Genomic DNA, 12,037 nt, shown 5'->3' with positions numbered 1-12,037 from the left:
GATATTACTACATTGCAATAATACATCTTCGCTCGTTTGCACGTGTTGCCATCGCACGAAGGGGTTCAGTTAGGTGGGAAAGCGTGAAGCTCATCGGCGCGCTTCGTCCTTCTTGGCTTGTGCCCATCCGCTCGTCTTGTCAGCACCCTCCTTGACGGTATCCGCTGCCTCGTACTTCGCCTCGCTTCCTTTCGCCTTGCTCCATCCGAGCCAGCTGAACCAGCCCTGTTCCGCTTGCGCCTTCTTCGTTTCCGCCTCGCTCTTTACTGCGTCGTACTTGGCGGAGGCCTCCGCCTTGGTCGCATCAACTTTGGCCTGTGCATCCTTCTGCATGGTCGTGAGCACACTGAGCCTTCGAAGGTTTCCGGAATCGAGACCGACCTTGGTAGAACCCCACCAGCCGAACCAGCCGGACTTGGAATCCTCGTACTTCATTTCCGCATCGGCTCGCAAGTGAGCTGCTTCGTCCTTGACGCCCTCATATTTGTGGTACACGGCCGATTTCGCTTCCTCCAAGCGCTTCTCGGCATCGCTCTTAACCGCGCCATACTTGGACGCAGCCTCAGACTGAGCCTGCTGAGCCTTCGCGAGAGCGGCGTCACGAGTTTCAGCGTCTAATAATGGGAGTGAGATGCTGATGGAATGCAGTCAGAACGAAAGACATACACTTCTTCTGGGCGTCGTTGCTGTACTGTAGTGCAGAACCCTTGACCTGCCCGATAACATCGCGATCATGAGCGGCTTCAGACTGCACACGAGCGCGAGTAGCGTAGATGGTGTCCTTGTCGGATGGTTCAACGCTCTTGGCCTTGGCGATCAGTTCGTCGGCCTTGGCGTGGGCATCATGCTGAACCTCCTTCGCCTTCTGCTTAGTCTTTTCGCCATCAGCGGCGGGATCCTGGACAAATACGTCAGTATTCTCAACTTCGAGTTCATGTAGCAGTTGCCTACACGCGACATGCTCCAGTAGACGCCTCCTGCGGCGGCAGCGAGAGCAGTGAGAATGTAGATGGTGCTTGAGCCTGCGCCCTCCGCCTTAAGCTCCTTCTCCTTCGCCTCGGGGTTGGGAGCCGCTGGCGGTACGGTCTGCCTGTTGGCGTTGTTGGTGGCCATGCGCCGTGCGCCGGCGACGATAGACGCGCGGGGTGCGGCACGGAGGGCTTGGGTGCGGATCATGTTGATGCGGAGGTAAAATGAAAGGGTCGAGGTAGGCTAGATCAATGAAACAATACAAGTCTTTGCGTTGCCTCCAACCGATGCCGTCCGCTTTTGAGGCGGGCGTTTGGGCCATGACGTCGGCCTGGAGGCAACCTGCAGGTGATGTCACTCAAAGTCATCGTGGTGTAGAACACCGACCCCCCGGCAGAACCCAGGGGTCCGTGTGCCGTTCGCCATTGCGCGACGCTGGCCCTGGGTTCGTATATATAACGACCCTGGTCGATCTCGTAGAAAGTCTTCGTGTGCTGCCATCGCTCAGTGAACAATCGATTTGTCACCAATAGCCTCATGAGGTTGCTTGTTGCCTCGAAATCCGCGTTTCACGCATTGTGTACACAGTGTGCCATACGTAACGATATACAGCACACAGCGCAGGCCGAACAACAATGTCGGTGGAGGTGAGGCACCAGCAATCACCTCATTGAGTCGCTAACAGTAATTACGCAGCTTGGATCGATATCGCGAACGTGTACTAGCAGCTATGCATGTATGTAAAGATGAACACAATATCGGACGGTTTTGATGTAATACGTTCTATCAACAGTTAGCGGTCCTGCATCACACCCAACGTCGACAATCATGTCTGATTTCAAGGAATGTGGTTACTTCCGATGTCCCAGGTAACATTGAGGTAACACCGCATCACCTCTACAAATACAACTACAAATACAAATTCTGGTCAATCACACGCCCCGGTGGGCCCGAGACCGGCGCTGCGTGTGCATGAATTGCCTCTAACTCCCAATGACGAACATCTGCAGGTATTGAACGTTCTAGCGAGAAATGTGGAGAGCCTATACCTCACCATCTGAACATACCTACGGGTGGCCAGTAGAGGGGTTCCTGAGTTGAGCAATGGATCTAGCACTTGCCTAGAACGCCAGGCTCTCTATATTACTACAAAGTCATACGATGGATTGAACAGTCAGTGAAGAACGTCCTAAATGCAGTGCCGTGCCGGCGGGATTTGTCAATCGTTCCCTCCAGTTCTGTCCATGTGAGCCTCAGTCATCGCTGAATATGTCTGCCTCAGGCCAGGCATCCGATATGGCACGCAAAGGCACTACTCAGCAAGGAAAATCGTCCGTTGCAGCGAACGAGCTCCTCACCCCGCATGTACCGATCCCGGGGGGTCGGATCATCGGTACCCGCATACCGGACTGGGGTTCAGATAATCACATGGTCGGCATCCAGTAAGTGAAATCCCGTGATTGGTCCATAACGGCCCGCGCCGGTTATAAGACTCTCTCAGTCATTTGCTCTGCGCATATCTGTCCCTATCCCTTCCCCGCATACCGTTCAAATGGCCCAGGTTATTGTCGTTGGCGGTGGTCTCGCCGGTCTCTCTGCCGCACACACCGTGCTTGAGCGTGGCGGCAATGTCCTCCTGCTCGACAAGCAACCGTAAGCACGTCATCTCGGTCGCATGAAACTCGTCTTCATGTCTTGCTCAGGTTTATGGGTGGAAACTCCACTAAGGCTACGTCTGGTATCAACGGTGCGGGCACGCAAACGCAGCTGGAACAGGGCATCCCGGACACCGCGAAGATTTTCTTCGAGGACACCAAGAAGTCGGCTCGTGAGCTCGCTCGCGACGACCTCATTCGGGTCCTCACCGGGCGCTCCGGTGACGCTGTCAACTGGCTTCAGGATAAGTTTGGCCTCGATCTGTCTAAGGTCGCGCGTCTCGGTGGCCACAGTCAGCCGAGGACGCACCGTGGTAATGCGCAGTTCCCTGGTATGGTGAGTGCTAGAATGCCCCGAATTCCTTGCGCATAGTGTCTCATGTGATCGCAGGTTATTACATACGCCCAGATGGAGCGTCTCGAAGACCTGGCCCAGAGCACGCCTGATCGCGTCAAAATCATCAAGAGGGCGCGCGTCACCAATCTCATCAAGGATGGGTCCGGCGCAGTCATCGGTGTCGATTACGAGGTGAAGGGCAAGACCGAGAAGGCCTACGGCCCGGTGGTTCTTGCCACTGGAGGCTACGCCGCGGACTTCACCTCCGACTCCCTTCTGAAGAAGTACCGTCCCGAGTACTACGAACTCCCGACGACGAACGGCGATCACTGCACTGGTGATGGCCACAAGCTCGCCATGGCGGTCGGTGCCAACGCCGTCGACCTCGAGAAGGTGCAGGTGCACCCTACCGGTCTTGTTGACCCCAACGAGCCGGAGGCAAAAGTCAAATTCCTGGCTGCGGAAGCGCTTCGTGGCGTCGGCGGTCTGCTGCTCGACAACACCGGTAAGCGATTCGTCGACGAGCTCCAGCACCGTGACTATGTTACGGGCAAGATTTGGGAAAATGGCAAGGTAAGCTAGTAGTACGCTTGGCTGTCGTCTCGATAGTGCTGATCACTTGTACAGTACCCCATTCGCCTCGTTCTTAACGGCAAGGCGTCGAACGAGATCGAGTGGCACTGCAAGCACTACGTCGGCCGTGGTTTGATGAAGAAGTTCAACAGCGGTGAGGAGCTTGCTAAGGAGATCGGCATCAAGCCGGAGGAGCTCAAAAAGACCTTCGACGAATATAACACCGTCGCGAGGACAAAGAAGGATCCCTTCGGCAAGAAGGTACGTGAATTGCTTATTCACCGGTTGTGAATGGAACCTCACATGCGGCTTAGTTCTTCGCCGAGGGCGAATGGTCAATGAACGACTTCTTCAACGTCGCCATCATGACTCCCGTTCTTCATTACACCATGGGTGGTCTCGAGATCGACCCAGAATCCCGGGTGCTCGATGCGTCGCACAAGCCGATTCCTGGCCTCTTTGCGGCCGGCGAGGTTGCCGGTGGTGTCCATGGTGCGAACCGATTGGGCGGTTCTTCCCTCCTTGGATGCGTTGTCTTCGGTCGTGTATCAGGTGACTCCGCATCCGCATACCTGCTGCAAGCCACGAGTGCAATCGCATCGAAGGCCGCGGACCGCCTTGGGAGCGTCGCGGGTCACCTCGGAGCGCCCAGCAAGGAGGAGCCCGCCACCAAGGCGGCAAAGGAGGAGAAGGCAACGTCGAGCGGCGCGCCGGTGAACAAGGGCAGTGAGTACACTCTGGCCGATGTTGCGAAGCACAACAAGAAGGACGACATTTGGGTGGTCGTCAACGGCCAGGTCCTCGACGTTACCAGTGTGCGTATCTCCTGCTCTTTCTTACTACTTCAGACTCTCATGCCTCTTGGTGTCCCCAGTTCCTTCCGGATCATCCGGGAGGAGAGAAGGCTATCCTTTTGTACGCTGGGCGGGACGCCACCGAAGAGTTCAACATGCTCCACGACGCGAAGGTTATCCCTCGGTACGCGCCGGACTCCGTTATTGGCACTCTGAAGAAATAGGGCTGCACTGCTTGAATCGTACGAGGCCCGTATCACTTGGATGTATTGTACATATCGGTTCTGTGTCGTTACCATTGCACATATGTATTTCTCTCTCTCCCTGGGCATTACGTGTCTCTTCCCGATTGTATCCTGTCAGCGCCCATGATTGCTCTCACAGCGAGCCATGCGAGACTGGGGTGCAGCGTCAGATCCACCATCAACGTTGCTTCGCTGCGGACGAGCAGAATCGCCATCCGGCCCTGAGTGTACGCGCCGGAGATGATACGTCTGTAGATCCGGGTCTGTATTTAGATTCTGACACGAACTCTGTCTGCTTCATGCTCATATGTCCCTGGGTGGGATTGGAACAAATAAAAATATGCGATTTTACTATGTTACCTTGTATTGCACGCGCACCACTTGCGTCTTTATACCGGTCAAATCAATTGGTTGCCGTCGTCATATAGTCCTGTTCACTTTTGAGTGTATAGGCTTGATGATCGATGATGAGTCGCGGCGTTCGATTTGGTTCCGCCTCAGCCGCCACACTGCCCGTGGTTCTGCAGCTCACAGCCCGACTCTGAATATGAACCTCGTTAACTACATATACTGCAATTCTTCATGCACGTCTTGATCTGAGCATTGTACTGTAGCCCCTTGCGCCACGCCTCGTTTCGAGGCAACCTTGAACTAACCCACCAACTGCACATCTCGACTAATCATAGCCTGGACCACCGTCTCTGAGCATCAGTTATTCCTGGGGAGCTCATCACCTGCTCGCGACTCGATCTCCCATTCGCAACTGAGGATCGCGGACGTTGTCGGGATCCACGAGGGGGCCTGCACGAGTTCAGGCGGCTCCGGTCGATCCAGCACCACTCCGAACTCACCGGCGCTATACTGATCTTCTGGATTTCGCAGGGCCTTCCGCCCCTACCAAACCCTTTATCGCAACAGCTTTCGTGTGGGGCTGTGTCTTGCTCGCCATACACCAACAACATCCGTCCTTCACTGCCGTCCGCGTTGATCCCCCAGATGGCGTCGTACTCCCTCCACAACGCGCTCGACCCTTCGTACTTGCACCGTAGGTTCAATCGTGATATATGCTTGCAATCGCTGCTCACGAAGCTATGACGCAACTGTAGCGACCGACGCTGAGCCCCGCCAGGGGAAACGCAAGTCGCGTTCATCGGACGAGCAGCTGTTGCGCATGCCCCACTTTCCCGACCCAGGATCGTTACAAGGCCCTACAATGCATGACCTGGCATATCACTATGCGCCGACCCAATTCGAAAGCATGCAATTCGGTTCCTCCACTACGTTTCCACCCACGGAGCAAACGTTATACGCCCACCCTGGAGGCGAGCACATATCCCATTCTCGTGTTCCAGCTGTTTACTGACCATTCATGACTAACGACAGCGGCCTCCTCCTCCGGTCAGCTTTCTCAGGCCTCCTTTGCACCACCCGGTATGCAGATCGTCATGGAAAACCTTCAGCCACCAGTCACCCAGGATAGGAAACGGAGACTGTGAGCATTATGAGAAACCTTACCGCATGGCGTTCTGAGATTGCCTTGTTAGACCCGGCGCATGTACAAATTGTCATCATGCCAAGGTAAGCCGGACGTTCTTCCCGATCAGCAATACACAAGTTCCTGAGCTCACCCATCCCAGCTTCGATGTGTTTTCTCTGAAGGGAGCGACATTTGCCAGCGCTGCAAAACCCAGAATCGAGAATGTACGGTAGAAGGACGTAAACCACGAGGGCCCAAGTGAGAGGCGTCGCCACATTCGGCGTTGTACGATTCTCATGCTAGAACTGTTCAGCAAACGTCCACAGCTGGTGTCCCAGCTCAAAGAAAAGGATGCCCAGCTTGCCGAACGGAATAGCATAATTCAACAGCTACTGCAGCAGGTCTGTCCTTCTTTCGCCCAGCCTTACGTCCAACTCAATCCTTCCAGCTCCAAAGCTCTCGGCTCAACGGTTCCAGCCCGTCGACGCCGCTTCCCGGCACTCGACGACAAACTCCGAACCCGGAGGTCGTCGGGTGGGTCAACCAGCTGGAGCAGATCACGCCCAAGCAGGCCGCCCTGTCCGAAAACTGGAGGCAAGCACAGCATGAGGATGATGAGGACATGAGCAGCTCCCCGTCCGAGGACTCCGAGAGCGACTCAGCTCAGGAGGACGACGACCCAAATCCTCTGCCGGACTCCTCTGTTCCTTTAGGCCTCTTTGCAAATCTCGCGTTAGGGAACAAGAAGGGCAAGGATGAACCATCAGACGATAGTGCTGATGCCACGGTATGACCTGCGCTCGTTCCTGGCTCCGAAAAAGTGCTGAACGCGCACCAGGGTATCGCGAGCGCCTCCTATTTCAGGCCAGGCCCTGCGTACGATCTATCGGCTCGGAAGGAGTTGATCGAGTCCACGACACTCCCGGCCATCGTTGCGCAGGGCTTTGTAACTCCTGCCGATGTTGTATCGTTATTTGAAGTGTGAGGTCAATCTTCAATTCTTACTGAACCCTGCTCACGCTTTCTGCGTAGATATTACGAGTGGTTGAACGTAGGCGACTTGGTTAGGACCCAGTACCTCAAGCTGATGTGTGATAGCCATGGATACCTATCCTAGATCCCGTTCTCTATACCCCAGTTGCAACATTCAAGCGCTCACCCCTGCTATTCACAGTCGGTGAGATACATAATTTACTTGGATCGCCTGAACGCGTGATTGATGCGTGCGTAGTTTGTGCAATTGCTAGTCGATATCATCCCAGCAAGCAACACATCTACCCCTTGGCTATGGATCTCGCCAAAAATGAGGCCGCAGCGGTGCTCGTCAACGGACTCAAATCCGTGGAAGTCGCTCAGGCCTTCTTAATCCTGGCTGTGTGGCCCACGCCCTATCGTAGGTGGGAAGAAAATCGTAGCTGGATATATGCTCGTCTGGCTACAACGTACGCCACCTCTCAATTGATGCCTTTGCTGGGGCGCGGTGACTGAAAAAAATTATCAGAATGGCAGTCGAATTTGGTCTGCATCAAATCAAATTCAGAGGGCCGAAAAACGAAATCAGAGACAGGGAAACCATCATGGGCATCCGTGTCTTTATTCTACTAGTCGAAACGGAATGGGGGATGGCCGCGCGATGGTAAGATGTTTGTGCATTCTCCGAAGAGGCTAGTATTGACCCCGTCGCCAGGGGAAAACCATTCAGCACGAAACGACCAAAGTAAGCATTGCGAATCGTGGTTTCGACCGTTGATGTTAAGACGCGATCAGCGACTACGTGGACCTAACGACGTTCTACAAAATCTCCGAATATAATTCACCAGTATGTGGCACGATGGCTCGCTCCATCATCAGGTGCTCAGATACGCTATCTCCCCTCTATCAGAGCGACGTGGGAATCTGTGCATACGATTGTCTTCTGCAAGTCTTGATGGAGTGGTCTGAAGAATCCAGAGATATTGCGGGATCCAACACAGGTGTTCAGCAGGTATTTTATTGCGGCCTCTTCAGCGCACTTCCGGCGTTTACATGCTGCAGTCGTGTTTGGAGATCATCGAACAGAAGGTGCGACGCTTCGATGCAAAACTCACCGATCTACACGACGAATGGATCACTCGCATGGAAGAGCAAATTAAGTCCTGCCCAGAAGGTAGTTTTCATGCCCGCATCTAGTTCTTGACTGAAATGTGTCAGTGTATCTTGCTTCAGCCAAGTTCCGACGAGATTTGTGGCCTTAGTACGTTGTCCAGCGACCCTATCTTATGTCCGCTCATTGGCACCTATAGCGCCGTGACGTACTCGCGTCTCCTTGTCTGCTCCTTCTGGTTCCGCGCTGCCCTCAAAAGGGGGCTAACAGCCGATAACGCTGAACTGTTCAACAAGGTATGCCACGCACTCGAAGCGCTGGGAAACAGAGCGATGACTTTCCGTCGTACAGTGCCTAGAAAGCGCCACAAACGTTGTTACAATGTCTACGCAAACATTGATACCCAGCAAGTTCATGAAATACGCTCCGGACGGTGTGTCCGACTCTGCATAGCGCCAAGCCATACTCATGTCCCCGCGCAGCATGGTTCGACCAGGCTGCATTTGCGTCTGCTTTCCTCTTGAAGGTGCGTCTCGCAATGTCATCGACACCCGGTATTTAACCATATCGATCTTGAATAAGCTGGCCGCTCTGCAGCCTAAGCTCCCGGGTTTATTCTCGGACTCGCAGAAAGCATCGAGTATTCAACTCGTCCGAAAATTCATCGCCGGGTATCGAGCATCAGCAGTTGATGAGCAACATGCGCCCAGCCTCTATGCCCGCTTCCTGGACAATATTATCACGAGGCGTTTCTCTTCGTCAGAGCCCCAGGATTATCTGAATTCCAAGGACGGTCACAGCAGCCGATCGCCTTCTGCGGCGCCAAGCACTGCCTCCAGCGAAGGTTCCCAAGCTTTCTATACGAGCGTTTTCTCCGTCGTGCCACCATCAGGCAATCGCACTTCTGCGCCCCAACCTGAGCCCACCCCCATGTACGGGGGCTCGCTGTTCGACCTCGACAATTGGAATTTTGATCCCATACCGTCGTTCAATGGAGGTGATCGAGCCTACGGATTCAATCCAAATATACCCGGTAATCAAACGTACGAAGCTTCTTGAATTGCTTGAATGTCTGCTAATTGTCCCCAGTAGCCCTTTCTAGAGACAAGAGGAGCCTCCTTCGTCAAGCTTTTTTGTTACGTTTTGTGCTATATTTCGACTAATGCTGAAGCCTTGCCCTGGATATCATATGTACTACGTTGTGGAGCTGATCACAATGATCATGCATATCGTGACTTGGTACCTAATACATCACTTATTTCGGAAACGATGTGAGCGCCCGTCGGTGTCGTCAGACAATCCAGTAGTACAACCTCCACAGCCATCCTGCGCGCCCTTTGAGCCTCAATATTCTCTCCACATCTTCCTCTCTCTCCTCTTCTCCTTCCTCGTATTCATCTCTCCTCAAATCGACTATTTCGGTATCCACAAGATCACCTTTCCACCAATCACGCCTCGGACGACCTGGAACACCATCTGTAGCCTCCGATAACAATGGTGCATTGATCCCATCACCTGTATGAGCTGGACGTCGAATGAAGAGCCAGGCGGTAAACATCACGAGCATGACGGGCAACTCGATGTAGAAGGAGACAAAATCCACGGCGGAAAAGTGCCGGGCTATTGAGGACCAGCCCTGGACTGGAACAAAGAGCTCGAGTTTAGCGTGAGGTGTGAGCGCACAACGGTATTACTCACCGAGGATGAGGAAGGTGACGGACACGATAACGAAGAGCGGGCCCCAGGGCCATGTCCAACGCGCGCGAAACTTCATCTCGTCTAAAGACCGGCCCTGTTGGATCCACGCCTTTCTGAACCTCCAACTTGCCAATCCGATCGACAACCACGCAATCTGAGCACACGTAAGCGAACAAGCCACGTTCTTTCGCGTCACGAAGGATAGGACGAGCTAATGACTCACTTGATTTGACACTCCTACTATGTTCTGCAGCCAGCCCCACAGTTGTCCTTGGCCCACAAAGCTGGCCCCGAAGCAGATCGCGCTGATGCTGCTAGTCGCCAGTAACGCTGGGAGTGGCACACCGCGGGTTGTAGTGCGCTTGAAGAACCTAGGCGCATGAGCTTGTGGCTCCACCGACGCCAAACCGTAGAGGACACGAGTGCCCGCAAACAACGCGTGGTTTCCAGCGGATAGTACGGAAGTGAGGATGACGGTGTTCATAAAGGAAGCAGCCACATCTGCGCGCAGGATCCGTCAATGCGGTCGGCTAGAGTGATCAGTAGGCTACATACGAGATCCAGCTTCCTTGAAGACGATAGTGAACGGTGAGGTGGTTGTGGTCTTGTTGGATAACCCGGGATAGTTCCAAGGAACTGGACGGGGTGATCGCATCAGCGGGCCGTCAAGCGGATCAGCCATCAAACGCACCGTTAAGGCCAATAAGGGCGATGGACAGGATGTAAAAGAGCAGAATTCTGGGACGGACAGTGTCAGGGTGAATTAAGCGATGATAGGTATATGACTGGTTCACCTCCAGAAAACAAACTTCACAACCCTTGGCATATTCCTCGATGGGTTCTTCGTTTCGCCCGCGGTGATTCCCAAACTCTCGGTGCCCCCGTCTGCCGCTCATGTTAAATATGTGTCTTGGCATGATATGAAGTGCACAGACATGCGAAGCTAGCGGTGACGAACACACGCGCGAACCCGCCAAAGCCACCAACGAACGGTGCTCCGGGGATGTGCCAGTTTTTGGTTCCGATATACCGATGGTCAGTGTTCACTCCGACGTTGACAAGAATGCCGAGGATGATGAATACGACGATGGTAGCGACTTTCAATGAGGATAGCCAATATTCTATAGCGAAGCGTTAGCGGTGCAGCGGACTATCGGGCAACTAGATATACGCACCTAGCTCGCCGTATGCACGAACATGTATAGCGTTGATCCCAACGAGGAACAACCAGAACACGAGACTGATGATCCAAGTGTTGTCGTAGTTTGGAAGCCAAAACTGCAACACCAGCTGCGCGGCGGTGAGGTCAGACGCGACAGACACCGCATCGTTGAACCAATAGTTCCAAGAAAGGGCAAAACCGTAAGCGGGGCTGAAGAAGCGCGTTGCATACGCGTTGAATGACCCTTGTAACGCATAGACGTGGTTAAGCTAACAGCCGTGAAGCTGGAGATGGGCTTGCGTACCTGCTACAGGGTACTGCGTGGCCATCTCTCCGAGTAACAGCAACGTGACATACACAATGAACCCAACGATTCCGTAGCAAATGAGCATGCTAGCAGGCCCGCCTTGAGCGAGCGAGCGACCCGTGCCCAAGAACAATCCAGTGCCAATAGTCCCGGCGATCGCGATCATCTGCACCTGTCGTGCAGAGAGACCGCGATGGAGCCCGTAGGGTTTGTCGACCGGAGGAACAGGCAGAGACCCAAGTGGCCGCTCGGGGTCAGCGAGGGCATGACCGGGGTTGGAGAGAGAGCCGTAGTTTAGTTGGGGACGGTTGGGCGGAAACGAGTTAGTCCCTTTTTGACTCGCCGCATCATCCTCTTGCGAGGCGCGGGAGGTGCTCGATGCCATCTTGCTCTCGATATCCGAGAGGCGTTTGGGGAAATGGCAGAGGATGCGCTACGGTGGGGTGGACGACCATGGTCACTTGAAGGTCATGGAGCGCACGCCATCTTTCACGCGGATGACTGCGTATTTCGATTTCGACTTCAAATTCCCGCTTCCCGTGCTCTCGTCATGCGTTGTTTTGACGACGTCCAAGCTGCTCGGCTTGTCGTATCATTCTGAAACGGCCTCTCCAATAACAGTCGACGGACATATATCGTCGGTTGGCGGATGGCGATGATCTCGTGGTTCTGCAAGCATTCTCATTGGAATCAATCGCAGCTTTATATGTCCGGTATGCCGGGAGATTGCTAAGACG

At 54.1% G+C, this 12,037-nt stretch overlaps 4 protein-coding genes across 4 annotated transcripts; 2 read left to right on the top strand and 2 right to left on the bottom strand.

Moving 5' to 3' along the window:
• Positions 1–90: 90 nt before the first annotated feature.
• Positions 91–1,176, bottom strand: PUNSTDRAFT_132208 (uncharacterized protein; the record flags this gene model as incomplete). Its single annotated transcript, XM_007381542.1, has 4 exons — positions 91–327; positions 382–614; positions 667–898; positions 952–1,176. The coding sequence occupies 4 exons, from the start codon at positions 1,174–1,176 to the stop codon at positions 91–93; spliced, it is 927 nt and encodes a 308-aa protein (XP_007381604.1).
• Positions 1,177–2,488: 1,312 nt separating this feature from the next.
• On the top strand, positions 2,489–4,653 carry PUNSTDRAFT_99480 (fumarate reductase). The gene is made up of 6 exons (XM_007381541.1): positions 2,489–2,622; positions 2,673–2,961; positions 3,016–3,534; positions 3,589–3,795; positions 3,849–4,349; positions 4,409–4,653. The coding sequence occupies exons 1-6, from the start codon at positions 2,522–2,524 to the stop codon at positions 4,550–4,552; spliced, it is 1,761 nt and encodes a 586-aa protein (XP_007381603.1). The 5' UTR covers positions 2,489–2,521; the 3' UTR covers positions 4,553–4,653.
• A 1,614-nt stretch (positions 4,654–6,267) lies between these two features.
• PUNSTDRAFT_99477 (uncharacterized protein) lies at positions 6,268–9,395 on the top strand. Its single transcript, XM_007381540.1, has 18 exons — positions 6,268–6,308; positions 6,364–6,451; positions 6,499–6,837; positions 6,889–7,031; positions 7,083–7,101; positions 7,149–7,227; positions 7,282–7,492; positions 7,552–7,686; positions 7,738–7,767; positions 7,818–7,869; positions 7,933–8,034; positions 8,085–8,196; positions 8,241–8,283; positions 8,333–8,429; positions 8,485–8,566; positions 8,616–8,659; positions 8,716–9,176; positions 9,226–9,395. Exons 3-18 carry the CDS (start codon positions 6,673–6,675, stop codon positions 9,233–9,235), a joined length of 1,785 nt encoding a protein of 594 aa, XP_007381602.1. The 5' UTR covers positions 6,268–6,308; positions 6,364–6,451; positions 6,499–6,672; the 3' UTR covers positions 9,236–9,395.
• On the bottom strand, positions 9,373–11,712 carry PUNSTDRAFT_99476 (uncharacterized protein). The gene is made up of 9 exons (XM_007381539.1): positions 11,298–11,712; positions 11,007–11,237; positions 10,767–10,952; positions 10,626–10,716; positions 10,523–10,569; positions 10,387–10,467; positions 10,055–10,332; positions 9,832–9,985; positions 9,373–9,774 (listed from the first exon to the last, which is right to left on the bottom strand). Exons 1-9 carry the CDS (start codon positions 11,683–11,685, stop codon positions 9,425–9,427), a joined length of 1,806 nt encoding a protein of 601 aa, XP_007381601.1. The 5' UTR covers positions 11,686–11,712; the 3' UTR covers positions 9,373–9,424.
• Positions 11,713–12,037: the final 325 nt, after the last annotated feature.

The sequence above is a fragment of the Punctularia strigosozonata genome (genome assembly GCF_000264995.1).
Source record: "Punctularia strigosozonata HHB-11173 SS5 unplaced genomic scaffold PUNSTscaffold_3, whole genome shotgun sequence".
NCBI classification, from domain to species: domain Eukaryota; kingdom Fungi; phylum Basidiomycota; class Agaricomycetes; order Corticiales; family Punctulariaceae; genus Punctularia; species Punctularia strigosozonata.
Note: the sequence above shows the minus strand (reverse complement) of the source record. Positions and strands in the feature narration are given on the sequence as shown.

Excerpts from the sequence above, each read along its gene's own strand:
- PUNSTDRAFT_99480 (XM_007381541.1), top strand. The coding sequence starts at position 2,522 with ATGGCCCAGGTTATTGTCGTTGGCGGTGGTCTCGCCGGTCTCTCTGCC. Across the intron at positions 3,535-3,588 it reads AGATTTGGGAAAATGGCAAG|TACCCCATTCGCCTCGTTCT; the intron begins GTAAGCTAGTAG and ends TCACTTGTACAG. Across the intron at positions 3,796-3,848 it reads AGGATCCCTTCGGCAAGAAG|TTCTTCGCCGAGGGCGAATG; the intron begins GTACGTGAATTG and ends CATGCGGCTTAG.
- PUNSTDRAFT_99477 (XM_007381540.1), top strand. The coding sequence starts at position 6,673 with ATGAGCAGCTCCCCGTCCGAGGACTCCGAGAGCGACTCAGCTCAGGAG. Across the intron at positions 7,228-7,281 it reads ACCCCTGCTATTCACAGTCG|TTTGTGCAATTGCTAGTCGA; the intron begins GTGAGATACATA and ends ATGCGTGCGTAG. Across the intron at positions 7,493-7,551 it reads TATGCTCGTCTGGCTACAAC|AATGGCAGTCGAATTTGGTC; the intron begins GTACGCCACCTC and ends AAAAATTATCAG.
- PUNSTDRAFT_99476 (XM_007381539.1), bottom strand. The coding sequence starts at position 11,685 with ATGGCATCGAGCACCTCCCGCGCCTCGCAAGAGGATGATGCGGCGAGT. Across the intron at positions 10,717-10,766 it reads CGTCACCGCTAGCTTCGCAT|ACGGGGGCACCGAGAGTTTG; the intron begins GTCTGTGCACTT and ends CATGAGCGGCAG. Across the intron at positions 9,986-10,054 it reads TAGTAGGAGTGTCAAATCAA|ATTGCGTGGTTGTCGATCGG; the intron begins GTGAGTCATTAG and ends ACGTGTGCTCAG.